Below are 21,838 nucleotides of genomic sequence, written 5' to 3' on the forward strand. Positions count from 1 at the left end.
AGGTCTTTCATGCAAAATTCAGATTCAGTCCAGGGCAGTTCCAGAGGGGGCTGCTCCCAATCAGCCCCTCTCTCCTGGCCTCCTTGGGCTTTAGTTTGAGCTGTCTCTCTCCCCAGGTCTCTCCACGTGCTATTTTAAAATTTGTAATGAGCTCCTGCCAGAGAGGCAGCGGCCCAGACTTTGAAATCCAGGCCCAGAGCCCTGACTCCCAGCGTGCTGGCTGGGCGCCATCTTGGCTGAGTTCCCCAAGCCCTCTGGGGAGATTCTGGGAAGTTTAGGGTCCAGACACCCACCCACACCTCACCCACCCACACTTCCAGCAAGTTTCAGACTTCTCTCCAGAACTGACTCAGCCAATTCTTCTTGCATCCTGGGAGTGACTGGCCCTAATTCTGACCCAAATTCTGAATTCCAACCTTTAGCTAGCAGTTGGTCCATGACAGGCTAGAGGCCAACTAGCAGCTGGCCAGGGGCATCAGAGAGAGCGTGGGTTGCGGTGTGTGGTTCGAATCCTGGCTATGCTGTGTGACCTTGGGCAAGCTGCCTGCCCACTCTGAGCCTTGGTTTCCTTGTCTGGGGGAATCAGCACTGCTTCTCTCCTGGGCTGCTATGAGGCATGAGTGAGAGCCTGCAAACAGCGTGGTCAGCATAGAGCTGAGCACACGGCGAGCCCTACGTGCCAGGAGCAGCTGTTACCAGGAGGCACAACACAGGCTGGGGCGCCGGGGCGGGGCCTCCCCACCTCCTCACACCCAGGCTGCCATCAGACACTGGGTCGGACAGGCTTGACTTTACTCACTTCCCCAGTCTGCACACCTGCTCAGCTCCAAGGCCCACGAGGGCTTTCTCAGGGATGCCAGGAAATGGTAGCCATGGTTTCCACCCTGGGGGAGCTTACAATCTAATAAAGGCAAGCTGGAACCTCGAAATAGAAACTTCCCGAAATAGTGCGTCTGCGAGCTGGTCTCCCGGGAGGTCTAGTAGGAGATGCGTGGTAGGGATGGAAACAGCCCGGGCCTGGGTCCTCTGCACACCCACCCCCCACCTCCCCCAGCCTCCCTGCAACCTCAGGGCGTTGGACCCCAGCTGGTGGGGCAGCGGGCGGGTGCTGCTCAATCCGCACTCTGTGCTTTAGCAAGATGAAGTGAAATGGCCCAGGATGGGTGAAAGTTGGGCCAACAGTCTCCCGATTCAAAGGGACACGTGCAGAGAGTTCTGAAAGTTCCGACTGAAGCATGCCGGGGACTTTCCCGGTGGTACAGTGGTTAGGAATCTGCCTGCCAATGTTGGGGACACAGGTTTGATCCCTGGCCTGGGAAGATTCCACTAAGACTGTGCGTTGCAGCGACTGAAGCCCGTCAGCCCGAGAGCCCACACACCACAACTACTGAGCCCAGGTGCTGCAGCTACTGAAGCCCACGCACCCGGAGCCCGTGCTCCGTGGCAGGAGAAGCCACCTCAACGAGAAGCCCACGCAGCGCAGTGGAGAGCAGTCCTCACTCGCTGCAGCTAGAGAAAGCCTGCACGGAGCAACGAGGATCCAGAGCAAGTGAAAAAAAAGTTAGATTGAAGGATGGCCCGCAAGGAGACGCCGAAGTCTTCCTTAGAGGCTGAGCCCACCTTTCTACCCTGGAATTCCTCTCTGGGATTTAACTTTAACCCGAGCAATGAAGCCACAGCCTGGGTGATGTTTCTCCCGCAGCTGTAATTCAGTAACATCGCAGCACAGACTCATTTTTTGTTAATTTTCTTGACCTTTCACTCTCGGTGTTGGATGCCCCAGATGCCCCAGTGAGTTTTGTCCCCACTCCAGACCAGAGGGGCATCCGAGCAGTCATTCTTGGGAATAGGGGGAGGAGGAGGGGTTTCTTCAAAGTCTCTCGGGCATCTTAGGACAGACTGGACTGGCTGGCCCACCCCCGTGGGGCCGAGCGGCGAGCGGAGGTAGAAGGTCTGGCCATCCTGTGCCTGCCCGTGGTTCTGGGCAGCAGGCCAGGTGCTCACTAGCTCCCTGATTCCCAGGAGACCCACCCTGGGGGCTGCAGCTCTGTCCATGGCGTTCACTGAGCTCTTGGAGCAGGCGGGGGGCGTGGGGCTCTTCCAGGCCCTCCAGATCCTCACCTTCTTCCTCTTCTCGGTCTGGGTGCCTTTCCAGTTAGTCGTGGAGAACTTTTCAGCCGCTGTCCCAGGCCATCACTGCTGGGCTCACCTGCTGGAAAATGGCTCCGGGGCCCCTGCCAACCTCAGCCCCGAGGCCCTCCTGCTTGTCTCCATTCCGCCGGGCCCCAACCGTGGGCCCCACCAGTGTCTCTGCTTCCGCCACCCACAGTGGCAGCTCCTGGACCCCAATGCCACGGCCACCAACTGGAGCGAGGCAGACAGGGAGCCGTGCGTGCACGGCTGGATCTACGACCACAGCACCTTCACCTCCACCATTGTGACTGAGGTGAGGGTCCCCCCCACCACCAAGCCCACCATTTCTTCCCCCTTCCCAGCCTCCCAACGACTGACAGGATTAGAACGCCTCCATCAGCGCTGTTAAATGATGTGTGCTCCCTCGACACTTAATTACTGATGGCTTGGGATGGCCAGGATTCCCATCTGGGGCTAGGGTTACAGGAGACTTCAGGGAGCGAACACTCTGCAGGAGAATTCAGAATCAGTCAGCCTTTAAGCCAGGAATAACAGTAGAGAGCCCACACCTGTGCCCTTAAGTGGCAGCCGCTGCTCTGATGCTTTCCCTGTTGTCACTATTTCACAGCAGTCTCTTGAGGTGGGTCTTATGAGTGACCCCATTTAATAAGAGACAAAACAGAAGACCACAGAGGTTAAGTAACTTGCCCCAGGACACACAGCTAAAGTACACTCCAATTCAACCCAGGGATCCAGGTGCCGGAACATCTCCCTCACTTTCTGTCCTGCCTTGAGGCTCAAGGCCCCTGCGTCATCAATGAGCGCAAGGGAGAAACAGCTCCCGCAAGCAGGGAAAGGAGAGACGACACCTGGATTATAAGCAAAGGAATCAATCACGTGCAGGTTGGGGCAGAGCCGGGTCAGGACAGAGGTGGGAGCGTGTCTGGGTGTTGAGAGAGCAGTACCCGGCACAGAGGGTAAGGGGTCGGGAGATGGATGGGCGCATGTGGAAGGAGCCTGGCTTGTCCTTAAGTGCAAAGAAAAGTCACCAGAGGCTTTGGAACAAGGAAGCGCTGTGATCTGATTTGCATTTTCAGGGGTGACTTTGCAGGGTGGAGAATGCCCTGCCACGTGTGTGTGTGTTTAGGGGTGGAGGGGGAGCGCTCTTCCTGCAGTGGTTCAGACAACAGAGGTGGGAACAGGGGCAGAGCCGTGGGCGAGGCAGGCAGGCCTTGGTGAAGGGAAGGGCTGACTTTGGGTTGGAGGGGGGGACGATGTTCAGGCAACGGCTGCCTGGCCCCCAGCAGATGGCAGGAGAAATTCACAGTGACACGTGCTCATCTTCACCGTCCTGTAAGAGAGGCAGCCGTACAGCCCCGTTCCCGGAGGAGACGGGCTCAGCCACGTGCAGGAACACAGCTGGGGTCACCAGCTGGTCAGTCATCAGCTGACTCGGAATTTGAGCCTTGTGGTTTAACCACCGCCCACCACTGTCCACTAGGAGAGGCCTGTCCCACCGTTAGACCCAGAACCCTGTCCCACATGTCCTGCCCTGCTGATCATTAGCGGGAGGCAGGGGGTTGAGGCCCGCTGCCCACGTACCCCTTCCACCATGGTTGTCTGAATTTAAGATTCTAGGGACCCCACTGGGGGAGGCCAGATCCCCTCTGGGGGTTCTGGACCTTCCTCTGCCACCCTGACCCCACTATTCCACACCCCCTGAGCCAGGCTGACACACCTTCCTCTTCTTCCAGTGGGACTTGGTGTGTGACCACCAAGGCCTGAAGCCCCTAGGCCAGTCCATCTACATGGCTGGGGCCATGGTGGGATGCATCGTCTGTGGCTTCCTCTCCCACCGGTGAGTATCTCCTCTCCTGTCCTCCAGCTCCTTCAAAACAGAATGAGCATTGCGAGGACAGAGGTAAGTGTGCAGTGGATGTTCATGCTTCTTAGGAGAGAGTCACCCCCATCTGGAGTCTGAGTCCCAAGTTCCCAGGGGGCTGAGAACCGCCATCTGAACCTTGATGCTGGGCTGAGCTGAGAAATTACCCTGAACACTCACTCCCCTCTTCAGCTTTTGCACCCAACTTTACTGAGCACCTACTGTGCGCCAAACACTGCACAGTCCCTGCCCTCGGGGAGCTGATGGCTTTCTGGAGAGAGACAGACTCCTCTTTCTTTTAACCAGGGCTTCCCTGGTGGCTCAGTGGTAAAGAATCCACCTGCCAAGGCAGGGGACACAGGTTTGATCCCTGGGTCGGGAAGATCCCTTGGAGGAGGAAATGGCAACCCACTGCAGTATTCTTGCCTGGAAGATCCCATGGACAGAAGAGCCTGGCAGACTACAGTCCATGGGGTCGCAAAAGAGTTGGACATGACTGAGCGACTAAACGACGACGACGTGAAGTGTAGTGAAAGAGAACCCCCGCTCTCGCCCCTCCCTGAGCGCCCCCTCCCCTCTCCTCCACGCCCCTCCTGAGGTGGAGCGCCCAGGACCCTCTCTGGGAACCTTCCTCAGTCTGTGCTCAGGTCCTGCCCCGGGCGCCTCTGTCCAGTGCTGAAAACGCCCAGGTTGCACCGCCTCCGCTTGTAAACCCAACTGCCAACCTGGAGTCTCCACTTGGATGGACCTCACAGTTACCACGGCCCCCCGCTGAACCTCTGAATCCCCACCTCGACCCAGCCCAAGCCCTGCGCACCAGACTCCATCCTGGAGGACAGCCCCCCTAGGAGCCAGCCCCGTGCTCTCTCCCTCAGCCTCCACACTCACTGGGCTCCTTCTCCAAAGGCCCCCACGCCGAGGACAGTCCCCACCCACCCCGCCACCCCTGCTCAGCACTTGGCTTCTCCCTGGTGGCCTCGCCAGCCCCTCCTGGAGCAGCCCTGCTCCCGCCCAGCCCACAGGACCCACCGCAGCGGGCAGCCTCACCTCACCTAGAGGTTTCTGCCCATAGCCCCTTTGTGTCCAGTGTGCAGGTCACTCTGCTCCAGTCTCCTCCTTGCAGAGGCCTTCCCAGCTTCAGGCCCATAGGTCCCACGGCCCTGGCCGCTGTCTACTCACAGCTTCTGGCTGTCTCTGCCGGTGCCCGGCTCTCGTTAGCTCATTGATTGTGTGTGTCCCCACGAGACCATAGCTCTAAGGAGGCAGGGGCCTTAGGGTCGCATCCTTGGTGCCCAGCACACAGCATATAGCCCATAATATGCTGAAGGCACGAATGGTGTCCCCGCTATGCCTGGCAGCTCGGGCTCTGGGGCATCCTGAGCCCCAGCTTCTTAGAAGGTGGGTGTGTTATTTCTCTGTGCCCTGGTTTCCTCCTGTCAGTGGGCACCCTGCCACCTGCCCGTGGGGCTGCAATGATGAAATAAGTTAGTCACATGCAGAGCCTGGGCCAGTGGCGGCTCTTCATGGGCCTTATATTACAGTATCCTGAGCATGGCAGGGAGCCTGAACACCGGAGAAGGAGGTGCTCCAGTTTGCACTCTCAGAGGACCGGGCACCCGGAAGCCACCGCTCCTTCCCCAGGGGCCGCCCACACCGGGAGCCACATCGTAATCCGTCTGTGGCCGCCTGGTGAGCCTGGGGTCAGTGCCAGGCTTCAGCCTCCTGGTCTCACCCCGAGATCTGGGGCACGTGTTCCTGCTTCTGGGCACTGCCCAGACAGGCGAGACTGAGGTTGGTCCACGTCTCTCCAGTCTGACCGACACGTGCGTGCATGCTCAGTCACTTCAGTCATGTCCGGCTCTTTGTGACCCCATGGACCGTAGCCCAGCAGGCTCCTCTGTCCATGGGATTCTCCAGGCAAGAATCCTGGAGTGGGTTGCCATTTCCTCCTCCAAGGGATCTTCCCAACCCAGGGATCGAACCTACGTCTCCTGCCTTGGCAGGCGGATTCTTTACTGCTGAGCCACCAGGAAAGGCCCCTGCCTGACACAGACTTCAGCTCAATGCCTGCGTGGTTCAGGCTGAACTGACCTCGGGGCGGCAGTGGCACCACGAGCGTGTGGGCTCCGGTGGGTCACCAGGCTCGCCCAAGGCCACGGGCCCCAAGCCGCTTGCGATGCTGCCCCCTTGTTTGGCATCTCATCATGAATGCCTGCGTTTTACAGACAGAGAAACTGTGGCCCACAGACACTGAGCCAGGTGCCCAAGGTCACCGGGGAAGGGCAGAGCTGGGCTCAGACCCAGGCACCCAATGCCAGTCTATTCTGGACCACGAGGCTACACCGCCCCACGAGAGCAAGACGTCTGCCATTTTTATAACAAGCGCACTCTGAACGTGGTCCCTGGAGATCTGAGGAGGTGCTGCCTGCCTGCGCCTGGGGGAGGCTCCAGCAGGAGCCCCTTCGGCCTTCCGGCGGCAAGCCCTTGCCTCTGTGCTCAAGTCCCCAGGCCCCTCTCCAGGTGCCCACCATGCTTGTCTCCCCAAAACAGGTTTGGGCGGAAGCCAGTTCTGAGCAGGTGCTGCGTGCTGGTGGCCGTGACCAGCATCAGCACCATCGCTGCCCCCAGGTTCCCCGTCTACTGTGGCCTCCGGTTTCTGAACGCTCTGGGGTTGTCCAGCATCCTCCTGACCTCCGCGATGCTCAGTGAGCCTCTCGATCGCCGGCCCCAGCCACAGTGTGGGGATGGGGTGCATGGGGAAGAGGGGGCCTGAGGGCCCAGCGCACAGGGCCCTCACCTGCGTGTCTGTGCCGTCCTTCAGTGGTGGAGTGGACCACGACCAGCACAAGGGCCGTCACCATGGCGATCCTGGGGTCCACCTACGCATTGGCCAGATGGCCGTGGGTGGCCTGGCCTTCACCCTGCGGGACTGGCGAACCCTCCAGCTGGCCGTGTCGGTGCCTTTCTTTGTCATCTTCCTGATATCCTGGTCAGTACAGTGTGGGGCCTTTTCCCTTGGGGAGAAACAGGAGGGGAATCCAAGAGGGGGTCCCTCACCCCTACCTCTCTGGCTGGCCATGGCTCCCAAGATGCCGAGACCCTGGAAGAGTGATGCGAGCAGACCCCACTGGGGACAGACATCTTGGGGGCTCAGAGTTCCGGGGTGGGCATTGCAGCCAGGGCTCTGAGGCTCCCTCCAGCCCAGCCCACTGGCCCAAGGCTGAGGGCTCCATCCTTCACTCACATTGGCACCAGCTCCCCCACACCCACCAGCCTCACTGCTTCACACCACTTGCCCAGCTTGCGGGCATCCAAGTCAGGCATCGGATATGGAAAGATATTATCATTTCTATTTCTGACGCTTCGAAAATCTCTGAGGTCTGAAAATACCTGCTTGGGTGGGGACTGGAGGAAGAGATACAGGGAAATAATCACAAATTCTTGTCCTCGTAAGTTCTCTTGTGCCAATGGGCCAGAGCCAAGCTGGTCTGCTGTGGGCAGGTAGAGAAGGATAAGGACGCATTCATTCATTCTCAAGTGTTTATTGTGCTCCTGCTCTGTGCTAGACTTGGCTTTAGGCACTGGGGATCCATCGGAAAATACAATAGACCAGAAGTCGCTGACAATGTGGAGATTTATTGTATCAACAGGACCAGGAAGAAAGGAGGAAGACCATTCCATAGTTACACTGATTAAGCCACCCTGGTCACACTGACTGGGTGCATCCCAGGCGCTCTTTGTAACACCAGATGTGCATCAACACTGCTTTTTTTAATGTGTCATTTAAACCATTTTATTTGTTTGTTTTTATTTTGGAGGGAGGATATTAGTTCCCTGACCGAGGATTGAACCCGCACCCCTTACAGTGGAAAAGCAGAGTCTTAACCACTGGACCACGATGGAGGTCCATCAACACTTCTTCTAATGAGGAAGGGAGATGTTATTACTGCTACTTTCAGATGAGGGACTGAGGCCCACGGAGGTTCAGTGGCTTGCCCAAAGCCACACCACTGTTTTGTGCCAGAGGCAGGATTTGTATCCCAGGTGGGCTAGCTCTTCTAACCGTGACATACTGCCTCCAGAAATTCTTCTTAGCTTCCCCCTGAACCCAGCTGAGTTCCTGTGGGCTGGGAAAACTCTGGACCCTTTTACCAGGGAGATACTTCTCCCTGTCCATCTGCCCCTGAGGCTGGAAAGAAGCTGACTACTTTTATAAAACCACTTGATTCTGGCTGCTGCTAAGTCACTTCAGTCGTGTCTGACTCTGTGCGACCCCATAGACGGCAGCCCACCAGCCTCCCCCGTCCCTGGGATTCTCTGGGCAAGAACACTGGAGAGGGTTGCCATTTCCTTCTCCAATGCATGAAAGTGAAAAGTGAAACATGAAAGTGAAGTCGCTCAGTTGTGTCCAACTCTTAGCGACCCCATGGACTGCAGCCTACCAGGCTCCTCTGCCCGTGGGATTTTCCAGGCAAGAGTACTGGTGGGTTGCCATTGCCTTCTCAGTTCTGGCTGGGGATGTTTAAATGTGTGTGTGTGTGTGTGTGTTTTAATTCAGCATGATGCCAGCTTTCTGTCATAAAAATGGCCCCAGAATCACCCCATATCCAGTCAACCTGGGCACTCGCTGAATGTGGGGCTTGGGTGGGCAGGCTCCTGGCAGCAGGGAAGCCAGATGGGGTGGCAGGGAGTGGGGGCTGGTGGAGAGGGTGGCCAGGCGTTGGGACTCATCCTTATTCTGCGACCATCAGGGACTTCCCAACTCAGCATTAGAAGGGCAGAGGGAGAAGCAGCGGCCTTCTCCCCACTCCTGTTGTAGCCAGAGGGTCTGCTGCCCACCACCCCCTCCCCACCTGACCTGGGCACCTGGTCACCAGTCTGAGCAAAGAAAGCAAAGACCCAGTCAAGCACCTGCTTCTTTAACAGGCGGCTGCCAGAATCCGCCCAATGGCATGTTATCGTAGGCAAACCAGATCAAGCGCTTCAGGAACTCAAAAAGGTGGCCAAGATAAATGGCCACAAGGAAGCCCGGAAGACACTGACCACAGAGGTGAGATGCTGTTGTTTGTGACCCAGGGTGTGAGATATGACCCAGGAAAGGACCTGTACTGGTGTTTTATCTAAACTATCACTAACATCACCTGTATCCACTCCAGCACCACCCCCATCAACAGACTCATACATTAAAACACCATCATCAACATCACTATCATCACCTTCATGATCTCAGCCATCGCTGGCATCATCATTACCATTATCCCCGTAATTATCACCATCAAACCTACCATCACTGTCCCCACCATCACCATCCCCAGCATCATCACCATCCCCACCACCATCCCCACCACCATCATCACCATCCCCACCACCACACCACCACCACCATCACCACCACCACCACTATCCCAACCACCATCCCCACCACACCACCATCACCATCCCCACCACCATCACCATCACCATCACCATCCCCACCACCATCACCATCACCACCACCACCACCATCACCACCACCACCACTATCCCAACCACCATCCCCACCACACCACCATCACCATCACCATCACCATCACCATCCCCACCACCATCACCATCACCACCACTATCCCCACCACCATCATCATCCCCACCACCACCACGACCATCACCATCATCACCATGATTACCACCTCCATCCCCACCATCACCACCACCACCACCATCCCCACCACCATCACCATCCCCCCCACCACCACGACCATCACCACCATCACCATGATTACCACGTCCATCGCCACCATCGTCCATATCACCATCCCCATCCCCACTGTCAGCACCACCCTCATAACCACAGTCAGCACCGCCACTGTCAGCACCGCTGCCATTACTACCACACCTGCATCACATCTCCATTATCACCACCGTTCCCACCTCCGCCACACCCACAGTCACCACCACTACCATCGTTTCTACACAAATACCACTGTCACTACCACCACCACCAACAATAATAACACCACTAATATCAACACCACTACACTCTCCACACACCCATGATCACTATTCCCACCACCATCGCCTCTACCAGCAATGCCATCACCATCAACTTCATCTTTATGATCATCCGCACCACCAGTACCATCAACACCACCATCAATACCCACACCACCAAGACAGTCAGCGTCACCGTCATCACTAGCCCCAGCTCCACCACAGCCACCATCAACAGCACAGCCACCATTAGCAACAAAACAACCACCACCACCAACAACCACGCACCCACATCACCACATCTATTAGTCACCGCCTTAACCCACATATATTGCCCACTTACCTCATAAGGCTCTTCAATGTATTTGGAGAAATGGGATGTGCTTGTCTGAAGGTAGCTATTTCAAGGAAGTAGGTGTGAGAGGATGTGCGGACAGAGACAAGAGGACTCAGAGTTCCCTGAGGGCAGAAGGATCGGAAAAGGCTTCCAGGAGGAGGTGAGCTAGAGCTGGCCAGGACTGAGCTGAGCAGGGGCAGGCAGGGCCCGGGCGCAGGTGTAGACTGGATGGGCACTTGGGATGCAGTACGGAGCCAGTGTGACTGGGCAGCTGTGCCCTGAAGCCAGCCAAGAGGAATGAAGACGGATGGCAGGGCCTCTCGGGGTAACTGCCAAGGGCTCCCTGCAGCAGGCAGCTTAGCAGCCAGAGACGGGACACAAGACCATGCCTTGGCTCCTAGAGGGGAACTGGGTCTGCAGAAGAGAGCTCAGGCTGGGCCAAAGAGCAGCCTTTCTGCCCTCAGCCCCACCCACCCCCAGGGCTCTCCATCTCCAGGGCCCAAGGCCAGGCTCTCCCCAACCCTCTGCCCACCTGGACACCATGTCTGGCATGGGAGTGGGGCAGGGCCATGGTCCCAGCGTTCACTGCCCCGTTGCCCCCAGAGGTACTGATGTCCAGCATGCAGGAGGTGGCCTCTGCGAAGTCCCGCCAGTCAGTGCTGGACCTGTTCCGCCTGCCTGTGCTCCGCTGGAGAACCTGCAACCTGTTGGTGGTGAAGTATGCCGTCCTGTGTACCCTTCCCGGTACAGGGCTTGGGGGGCAGTATTCAGGGGGAAACAGCCCCTACAGCCTCATGGGGTACATCCCTGGCTTGGACAGGCAGCTCCCTCAGGGGTCAGGAGCCTGATAGGTGGGGGAGACGGAGTACGCACAGATGTGGTCAGGAGGCTGGCTTGTGCAGAAAGTCAGCCAGAGAGCAGGGCTGGGATATGGTCCTGGGCCGGGGGCCGGGTCAGACTGAAGCCCAGGGCAAGGGCAGAGCCGTGATGTCCCCAGAGCCAAGGGACCAGCAGGAGCTGGAAAGTCAGCACCAGACTCACCCTGACAGCTGGACTCCTGGGGTGTGGAAGCGACCACGTTCCCGCCACACACGGCCCCCTCTGAGCCATCCCATGAGATGAGTTCATTTATATCCCACTTTAGAGATGGGAAAGAGGGGCCAGGGGAGGAAAGACACGTGCCCGAGATGACAGAGTGGGCATCTGAACCCTGGCTGAGCTCCCCGCTAGACCCTCCGGCCCCGCAGTGAGCGTGGACTCCCCGCCCAAGGAGGCCCTGTCCCCCAGGGCGGCCTTTGTTGTTAGTGCTGTTCAGTTGCTCAGCCGAGTCCGACTCTTTGTGACCCCATGGACTGCAGCTCGCCAGGCCTCCCTGTCCTTCACCATCTCTCACAGTTTGCTCAAACCCACGTCCGTTAAGTCAATGATGCCATCCAACCAGCTCATCCTCTGTCGCCTCCTTCTCCTCCTGCCCTCAATCTTTCCCAGCATCAGGGTCTTTTCCACCTGGGACCAGGCAAAGACTCCTTAAGACAAAGTCAGTTTAAGCGACTTCCTGAAGAGCGGATCAAAAAGCGAGGGTCAGGTTTGATTGGGACTCAATCTGGAAATAAAACTCAAAATTAGGAAAACATTAATTTTATGCTATATTTTAGCACATGTGGGTTATAATGGCAAATATGTGCTGCATCTTAGAGCAAAGAATGCATCAAATGCCTCTCTCTGTATTTTTTGCTTTTCTTTTTCTGATGATAAATTAGAAGGAGTGCCCGGGGGCCAGTGAGTGTCCAGGGCTGTTCTTTCAAAAGCCATCAAGGCTTCCTCAGTTCTCCCAGGGGCTGCTCTGCACCCTTTGTCATTCAAATCACAGACTGTGAGGCGGCCACCCTCCTGGGTTTTCTTGGCTTTGACTGTTAACCCAGTTATTACTGGCTAAGACTCTAGGTGCTTGTGCCCGCAAGTCAGCCCAGCTTTTCTCCCAGTCTCGTTCACAAGCTTCAGGAAGCACCTGTTTCTGCAGGAATTGCAGCTTTTCTCTGCAGCTGTTAGCCTGGTGGCACCTGAATGAAGCCTCTTGGGGGCAGCAATCAGGCGCTGCTGAAGGGGAGGGCTGGGGACTGTCCAGGTGAAGAGCGGGGTGGGGTGGATTGGAAAAGTGGTCAAGAATTATTTACCTGCATGGCCACTTGTGGAGCCAGAGTCAATCTCCAAGGGGCAGAAATTCAGCTACTGAGGTGGCTCAGCGGTAAAGAATCCACCTGCCAATCTAGGAGATATGGGTTCCATTCCTGGGCTGGGAAGATCCCCTGGAGAAGGCAACCCATTGCAGGATTCTTGCCTGGAGAATCCCATGGACAGAGGATCCTGGCGGAGAGGTGGACACAACTTAGCAGCTAAACAATAACGACATTCAGCTACTCAGAAGCCACCCTCCTGAGTAGGGGCAGGGGACACCCTCTGGGTGGCAGACTCTGAGATGGAGGTCTGGGAGCATGAAGTTCATGGAGAGAGCTCCAGGGGTCGCCTCCTGTGGAGGGGAGTGGGGGCAGGGAGGGCAGGAAGCAGCAGGGACAGGGGACAGGTGCTGTCACAGCCAGGCCCCAGCCTAGGGACCTGGGAGCTGGGGCCGCCCTTCCGAGTCATCCCTCTGGCTGGCGTAGACCAGCCATGGGATGCTCTGCCCAGCTGGGGCATAGCACTCCCAAGAGCTGCAAAAATAAGACTTTCTATCCTGAAGTGGACAGCCCAGCATCTTCCACTGAGACCCCTTTCTGTTATTAACCCCATGTTTCGAGACAAAGAAACTGGCAGCCAGTGAGGGGCAGACAGAGACTTGCCCGGGTTCCTGGCCAGTAGAGCAGGTTTCTGGCCACGACCGGATATAGGAAGCAGAGCCAGAGGGCAGTGTATGTGTGTTAGTCGCTCGGTCGTGTCCGACTCTTTGCGACCCCACCAGGGTAGCCCACCAGGCTCCTCTGTCCATGGGATTCGCCAGGCCAGAACACCGGAGTGGGTTGCCATTCCCTTCTCCAGGGGTTCTTCCCAACCCAGGGATCAAATCCAGGTCTCCTGCATCACAGGCAGATTCTTTACCATCTGAGCCACCAGGGAAATCCACTAGAACCTGACAGAGAGGCAGGTCAGCTTGACTCACTGCCCTGTCTGCCCAGAGAGGGTCACGTCTTCCTGCTGGTTGGTTGGTGGACAGGAGGTTGAGAGGCGACGCGCAGCCCGCCGTGGCTGACACCAAGGCCCACACTTGGACTGGATGGGCTACTGTCCTCCCCACCCTTTCCTGGGACAGCCTGACCCTGGGGAGATGATCCTGCAGGCTGCCCAGGGGCTGGGCTGACGTTTCTTCTGGCACAGACCCCATGTGGGCAGATGCTCCCAGGGTGAGCCCTCCTCCATGGGGCAGGGGCCTGACTCTGGATGCCCCCCAGGGATGCCCACTCCTCCCCAGGGCACCTGCTCCTCCCCAGGGCAGGGACCTGACTCTGGACGCCCCCCAGGGGTGCCCACTCCTCCCTGGGGCAGGGACCTGACTCTGGACGCCCCCCAGGGGTTCCCACTCCTCCCTGGGACAGGGGCCGGACTCTGGACACCCCCCAGGGGTGCCCACTCCTCCCTGGGGCAGGGACCTGACTCTGGATGCCCCCCAGGGGTGCCCGCTCCTCCTTGGGGCAGGGGCCTGACTCTGGATGCCCCCCACAGCTTCTTCCTCACCGTCTCATACTACGGGATAGTCCTCGACCTGCAGAACCTGGGGAGCAACATCTTCCTCCTTCAGGTCCACTTTGGAGCCGTGGACCTCCTGGCCCGGGCCATCACCACCTTCCTGCTCAGGTTCTTCGGCCGCCGCACGACCCTGGCTGGCTCCCTGGCTGGGGCCGGCCTCGCCGTCTTGGCCAACACGCTGGTCCCGCAAGGTGCGACCAGGGCAGCGGAGCTGGGGGCTGAGGGACCGAGGGGCTGCCGGCCTCCTCCCCACCCACCCCGCTCCGCCCAAGACCCTGACTGCCACAGCTCCACCCACCCCCCACCCATTTCCCTGTGATGCTGAGGTTCAGAGAGGTGAAGCCCGGTGCCTGAGATCCCACAGCAGTGAGGGACGGAGCCAGGCCTGGACAGAACTTGAAGCCGGAGGCCGAGTCTGCGGAGCGGGGACGGGTATGGGAGGCCGAGCGGGGCCCCAGGTGAGGAGGAGAAGCATTGAGCGGTGTTTCCTCGTGTTCGAGAAGCCAGGTGTGCTTCACAGAGCACTGGGGAGGTGGGGAGGGTGCCCAGCTCGCTCCTTCCCCACAGACGCTTTGAGGCCCCAGAAACCCTCTTTGGGTCTCGATTTACTGTTTAAGGTGGGTGACGGGGAGGGGCAGGGACAGGTGTCCCCCAGTGGCTGCCAAGCTGGGGCGGGGGGTGGTTAGTGTGAGGATGGAGGCCCAACTGTGAGCTCAAGCTCTGAGTGAGACCCGCGCCCCAAGGAAAGCTTCTGAGACAGTTCTAAGCGCTCTTGACAGTTTCTAAGACTCTTCCTACAAGGACGACTTACGGGAAGGGGAGCTGGGCCCAGGCCCCCCGCGGGAGTGCGACCTCACCTCGGCTTCCCGCTGAGGCTCCTCGCAGAAGCAGGGTCCCCACGGGCAGGCTGAGGCACTGTGGGCAAGCTTCTGGGTCGCTGGGTGGCCCGGGGGCGCTGCTGTGGGCCTGGGCCCGGCCTGACCGTCTCTTTCAAGGGAAGAGGCACCCTCAGGGCTGCAGGAGCCCTGTCGCGGCTTCCCCTCAAGTGCCACCCACTCAGGCTCACCCACCCCAGAGCTGGCTGGGTTCTGGCCCTGCACCACCCCCCGCCCACCCCCTACCATGACATCTCAAGCCACATCCCCTGGCCACACACGCCCCCGCTCCCAGCCCAGGGCAGCCTGGCCCTGGGGCACACCGCCTGGGACCTGCCTGCTCTCAGCTCAAGGGAGCCCTGTGGAAGAACCCAGGCCCTCTGCTCCAGGCTCCCAGGGACCCTCCCGACAGACCCCAACTCACTCCTTGCTCTGCCTTAGACCTGCAGACCCTGCGTGTGGTCTTTGCTGTGCTGGGAAAGGGATGTTTTGGCCTCAGCTTAACCTGCATCATGATTTACAAGCCGGAACTCTTCCCAACTTCACTGCGGTAGGCTGGGCTGCAGCTGTGGAAGGCACACCCCCGCGAGGGCCGGTCCACCCCAGCCCGGGGACAGGAGAGTTCAAGGGTTGGGAGGAGTCCTGTGCAGAGAGGGGTAGGAACCAGGCCGGGTGGTCACAGCGACGACTCCCGCAGCTCGAGCTTGTCAGTTCCCCCATGTCACACTGAAGGCAGTGTGTTTCTGAAACCGTTTAATCTTGACAACAACCCTGCCAGAAAGATACTACTGCTCTCCCTGTTTACAAGAGGCTCAGAGAGAGGAAGTGATTTATTTGAGGCCTCATAGGTTGAAGGTGATTGTACATTAGGCAGGAAAACGTAGTGGTCCAGAGCCCAGCTCTCCAGCCAGACTGCCCAAGATGGAATCCCTGGCCACATGGGCAAGCGCCATCCCTCTCTTATCAAACTGACACAGAAGAGCCTCAACTCTCCTCCTTAAGGCTTCCTGCAAAGAAGCCCAGGTCCAGATAGACTATCAGGTGCCGAGGATAGGAATGAAGGGACGTTCATCAACTTCCTTTTATAGCCAGAATCAGCTCTAGGTTTCCACTTCGTCCTGGTACAATGGGTGTTTAAAAAAAAACACCAAAACAGTGTACTCAGAGAGTTGTATTTGGGTTTAAGTGGATAATTATATGAAAGCCTGCAGCTCATGCTCAGTGTGTGGCTGCTGTGTCTGGGGTGATAGGGTTCGTGGGGAGCCTTCCTCACTGAACAGGAGCCAAGATCATGATAGTAGTAATAATAACAGCAGGGGCTTAGTGGGCCCTTATTGTTTTAATACAGCACCTGATTTGATCCATGCAACAAGCCTATGAGGTGCTGTTCTGTCCAATTTCACTATCAAGAAAATGGGGACACAAAGAGGTTATGCAATTTGCCTAAGGACACCCAGCCAAGAGGCAGAGAAGCCAAGACCTAATTTATTCTTTCACTTAATTCATTTTTGTTCCGTATCTACTGCATTTCAGGCACTGTCCCATGCTTTCGGCAACAGCTGTAAATAAAACCCTAATCTTGTAGAGCTTACATTCCTGTAAGACTTGACCCCCATTTCTGCCCTCCAAACCGCAGACCTGGAGCCATCACCACATACCACCCCCTCTCCTTTTTTGTTATTCTAGGAGGTCAGCAGCAGCCAGGGGAGGCCAGCAAGAGGTGGTCATTACAGAAAGCACCTGGTTCTAGAAATTCAGCCTGCAGGAGTCCCACGGGCCAAAGATCCCCTCCGGAGGGAATCGCCTCGTCTGTGATCAGAAAGCAGAAGTGATTTGGGCAGCCTTGAGGGTTTGGCATGGCTGAGCGAGCAGCATGGCTGTCTGCTGAGGCTGAAAGCAGAATCACCCCTTTCTTCTGCTCTCCCAGCCCTGCCAGACTTCCCACCCACCTCAGCCCTGCAGGAGCCCCCGGCAGACGGACACGCCCGGCCTGGATGTCCCAGGTCCTCTTCGTTAACACGATGGGTCCTCTCCCTTCCCCGCCAGGGTCTTGTCTTCACACCTTCACTCAGCCATCCCCTTCTCCTCACTTCTCAGAATCTGGTGCTGCGGGTTCTCACCTCCCAGCTTCCAAAGTAGATCGTAGGGAATCCAGACCAACCTGGATTCCAGCCTTCCCCTTGCTACTCACATGGCCACATCAGTTAAACAGGGCTCAGGGAACATGCCTCCCCAAAAAGTTAGTGGATCTTAGCACAGACCAGAATCCAACAGATAGAAGCTGCTCCCAGAGCTGTCAGGAACAGGCATTCCGGTGTGCCCTGCCCTGGGCACCAGCAGAGCAGGCACATGGAGCTGAAACCCAGCCCAGGCTGCCCAAACCCAGCCACTTACCCTAAGAGAGGCTGGCTTCACTCTGAGCAAGTGGCTGTTCAGTCACCTTCTGTTAACCCTGCTGGTGAGGGAGGCCTCCTGCCCTTTGGTCCCGTCGTTACAGGGAAGGGCCAAGCTAACACTGCACAGATGGAGGGACGCAGTTTATTATTCACACGTACTCACAGCCCCGGGAGGTCGACACTGTGTACGTACCATGCAGGGTCACAAGGGTTGCACAGGGGCAGAGAGACTTACCAAAGGCTGGAGGCAGGGTGGGGTGAGGGCAATGCCTGGTTCCACAGGAGCGTGGGACTGCCTTGTTTGAGTCATTCCCCAAATTGGCAAGGAACCGATCCCCGCTGCTGAGGGGTAACAGGAGCTGTGCTGGCCTCTCCACAACCCCTGTAAGTGTTGCTGGCTGGGGACCTTACCTGCAGAAGCAGAGTGGGACCTGAGTTAAGCCCCCGAATCCCTCCAGGTTCCACCAAATATCAAGGCAGCACAGAACATCAGGCCTTAATTGTAGGCCTCATGCTGCAGGGCCAGCCTTCTGTGCGTCCGTCTTGAGGAGTCACCGTGTCCTCATTTACGCAGACCCTCCCTATGCAAGCAACAGCTCAGGCTGTTAAAACAGTGGGATCATTGAGGCTGACCACCTCTTTTAGAGGTGAGGAAACGAAAGCCCAGAGAGGCAGAGTGACATGCCCAGAGACACATAGCTGAACCCCGGCTTGACTCCAGTCCAGGGCTCTTTTCAGAACACCAGGCTCCTGGTCCTCAGCTGCACCTCTCCATGCTCTGATATCTACAGCACTGTCATAAAGTCCCACCCCTCCCTGGAGATCCAGACCCTTTAGGGGACTCCCCACTCTTCTGGGGCAACTCAGAGAAACTTCAGGCCCCAGGTTCCCCATCCCAGGCATCCCATTTCCCCTCTTTCACAGCTGATGCACATCAGACCTGAGGCAGATCAAATTCCCTGTCTGCTTAAATCCCTCTGGTGGCTCGTAATAAAGATCGTACTTCCCCCGCCAACAGGCCCCTGTGGATTCCCAGCGTTACTTCGCATGTAATACATTTTAAAGGAGTCAAATCACACAAAGTGTGTTCTTGGATCATCATGGAATTAAACTAGAAATCAGTGACAGAGACATCTAGAAAACTCATTCAAACTGAAAAGCCCACTTCTAAATAACCCATGGGTCAGGGAGGAAATCACAGAGGGAGTTATAAAATATTTTAAGCTGGATGAAAAAAAATTTTTAATGATGTATCAGAATTTTTTTTTTCAAGTTTGATGTTTTTTAATGAGGTAACAAGTTAACAGATATTCAATCCATTTTCCTTTTACCTCTCCAGAGGTAAACAAGCCAGATTTGGGGGTTTATCATTCTCATACAGGTTTTTAATATGTATATACATCAAACTTTGTTTTCACGTTCTCAAACTACTAAATCTTACACAATACATATCAGTTGGCCATTTTTAAGTCTTTTTTTTTTTTTGAGATGTAAAGTTAATACACATACCTTATATTAATTCATTTTAACAGCCAAATTCTACAAACCACAATTTATTTACTCATTCTTCCAATGGACATTGGTTCCAGGCTTTTACAACTAAAAATATTTTATTGCAATAAGCTTTCTGTGCCCATTTCCTTGAGTACACATGTCAAGAACTCATGAATACCCAAAGATTGGGTATGCTGCTGCTGCTAAGTCACTTCAGTTGTGTCCGACTCTGTGCGACCCCATAGATGGCAGCCCACCAGGCTCCCCCGTCCCTGGGATTCTCCAGGCAAGAACACTGGAGTGGCTTGCCATTTCCTTCTCCAAGGCATGAAAGTGAAAAGTGAAAGTGAAGTCACTCAGTCGTGTCTGACTCTTAGCGACCCCATGGACTGCAGCCTACCAGGCTCCTCCGCCCATGGGATTTTCCAGGCAAGAGTACTGGAGTGGGGTGCCATTGCCTTCTCCATGATGTATCAGAATTTGTGGGATGAAGGTAAAGCAGTGATTCAGTTCAGTTCAGTTGCTCAGTCGTGTCCGACTCTTTTCGACCCCATGAATCGCAGCACGCCAGGCCTCCCTGTCCATCACCAACTCCCAGAGTTCACTCAGACTCACGTCCATTGAGTCAGTGATGCCATCCAGCCATCTCATCCTCTGTCGTCCCCTTCTCCTCCTGCCCCCAATCCCTCCCAGCATCAGAGTCTTTTCCAATGAGTCAACTCTTCGCATGAGGTGGCCAAAGTACTGGAGTTTCAGCTTCAGCATCATTCCCTCCAAAGAAATCCCAGGGCTGATCTCCATCAGAACGGACTGGTTGGATCTCCTTTCAGTCCAAGGGACTCTCAAGAGTCTTCTCCAACACCACAGTTCAAAAGCATCAATTCTTTGGCGCTCAGCCTTCTTCACAGTCCAACTCTCACATCCATTCATGACCACAGAAAAAACCATAGCCTTGACTAGACGGACCTTTGTTGGAAGTTATATCATCAAGTACTTACATTAGAAAGGAAGAAAGTCTCAAATCAAATACCTCAGCTTAAGAAACTAGAAGGAGAATGAATTAAAACTAAAGTAGCTGAAAGAGAGGGAATAATAGCAGAAATCAGAGAAATAGAAAATGATCAAGAAAATCATTGAAACCTGAAGCTGTTTTTTTGATATCAATAAAACTTGTAAATTTCTAGCCATACTGATCAGAAAAGAAAAGAGAGAGAGAAAAGACACACACTGAGAAAAGACACACAAAATATCAAGAATGAAAGAGGAAATAGCACTGTAAATCCTACAGATATTAAAATGATAAAAGACTATTATGAGGAATATTTGGCCAATAAATTTGACCACAGATAAAATTAACAGGTATCTCGAAGAATACAAACCACTAGAACTCACTCAAGAAAAAATAGATAGCATCATTAGCCCTGTAACTATTAAGGAAATGGAAACCTTCTCCCAGAGAAAATTCCAGGCCTAGATGGCTCTGCTGGTTAACTTTGCCAAACATTTAAACAGGAAATAATATCAATTCTATACAAAAGCTTCCGTCAAACTGAAAATTATAAAACTTCCCAATTCATGTGAGTCTAGCATTGCCCTGATATCAAAGTCAGAAAAAGACATGATGAGCATATAAAACGTAAGTCAGTATCTCTTATAAACATAGACACAAAAATTCATAATAAATATTTTGAAAATTGAATCCAACAATATATGTTCAAAGTCAAGATTAACAAGCTATAGAAGAAAAACCATATGATCATCTCAATAGAGGGCTTCCCCAGTAGCTCAACTGGTAAAGAATCCGCCTGCAACTCGGGAGACCTGGGTTTGATCCCTGGGTTGAGCCGTCAGGGAAGCCCTAAGTATGATGCTCCCTCTAGGTTTTAGCAGGTTGAGGAAGTTCCCTTGTATTCCTAGTTTGCTGAATGTTGTTTATCAGGAATGAATGTTAAGTTTTGTCTAATGGATATTCTATTATCTATTGAGACAAAAGTGAAAGTCACTCAGGTGTGTCCGACTCTTTGCAACCCCATAGACTGTAGCAGATGGCTTGCCTGCAATGCCGGAGACCCACCCAGCTTCCATCCCTGGGTCGGGAAGATCCCCTGGAGAAGGGCATGACAACCCATTCCAGTATTCTTGCCTGGAGAATTCAATGGAGGAGGCTGGAAGGCTACAGTCCGTGGGATTGCAAAGAGTCGGACACGACTGAAAGACTAATACATCATACTTAATGGTGAAAGACTGAGAACTTTCTAGTTACTCTGGGTAGGAAGGGGCCATGCAAGGTTTGAGTGGAGGGCTGATGGGATCTGACCTGATTTGGAAAGATGCTCTGGCTGGGAGCGTGGAATGGATGACAGGCGGGGGACTGGGGCAGGGAGACCCATTCAGTGCTTCGATGTTTTATGTCAGGCAGGAGATGACTGGCTTGGCTGGGTGCCAGGGGTACCCAGTACCCCACAGGGAGAAGTTGGCAGGGGGTTGATTTGTGAGAAGAATCCTTTGGATTTGCTGAAAGGTTAGGGTGGAATTTGAAAGAGGAATTGCCCAGGAGACTTTGGGTCTGAATGACCCCCTGGTGACATTTTACTGAGACAGGTGATGTCTCTTCCCCAAGGGGAGGGCAAACTCACAAACCTGAGGAGACCCCAAGGGGGTGGAGGCAGTAGCCACCAGGCCCAACCACTGGAGCTTGTGAGCCCAGGGGTGTCAATCAGTCAGAGGCCAGCATTTTTATGTAAAATCTCCAAAATGTTCAATGCCAGCTCCATTGTTTAAAACACAGCATTCGGGCTAAAGGTGTCTGGAGGGGCCAATCCACTCTCCTGCCAGCCTCACCAGCCTTGACGCTCAGCTCCGTCACAGCCTGGACACAAGGCTCATCCCTCCTAGGCCAGGCCATGCTGACCACCAGCTGGGGGGTCCCTCCCACTCCTCCTTATTGCCCCCACGCCCTCTTGATTTCCTTCATCACCCTTTGATCTGTTTCCACGAAATTGGTGGTGGGCAG

At 55.3% G+C, this 21,838-nt stretch overlaps 1 protein-coding gene across 1 annotated transcript; it reads left to right on the top strand.

Annotated features, from left to right (window-relative positions):
• Positions 1 to 2,053: 2,053 nt before the first annotated feature.
• On the top strand, positions 2,054 to 17,264 carry SLC22A11 (solute carrier family 22 member 11). Its single transcript, XM_070782807.1, is given in 10 exon segments — positions 2,054 to 2,446; positions 3,888 to 3,991; positions 6,566 to 6,720; positions 6,837 to 6,899; positions 6,902 to 7,004; positions 8,942 to 9,065; positions 10,928 to 11,040; positions 14,037 to 14,251; positions 15,377 to 15,485; positions 16,622 to 17,264. Coding segments are annotated over 10 exon segments (1,443 nt in total). The 3' UTR covers positions 16,686 to 17,264.
• Positions 17,265 to 21,838: the final 4,574 nt, after the last annotated feature.

Source organism: Bos indicus, chromosome 29, assembly GCF_029378745.1.
Source record: "Bos indicus isolate NIAB-ARS_2022 breed Sahiwal x Tharparkar chromosome 29, NIAB-ARS_B.indTharparkar_mat_pri_1.0, whole genome shotgun sequence".
Classification (NCBI taxonomy): Eukaryota; Metazoa; Chordata; class Mammalia; order Artiodactyla; family Bovidae; genus Bos; species Bos indicus.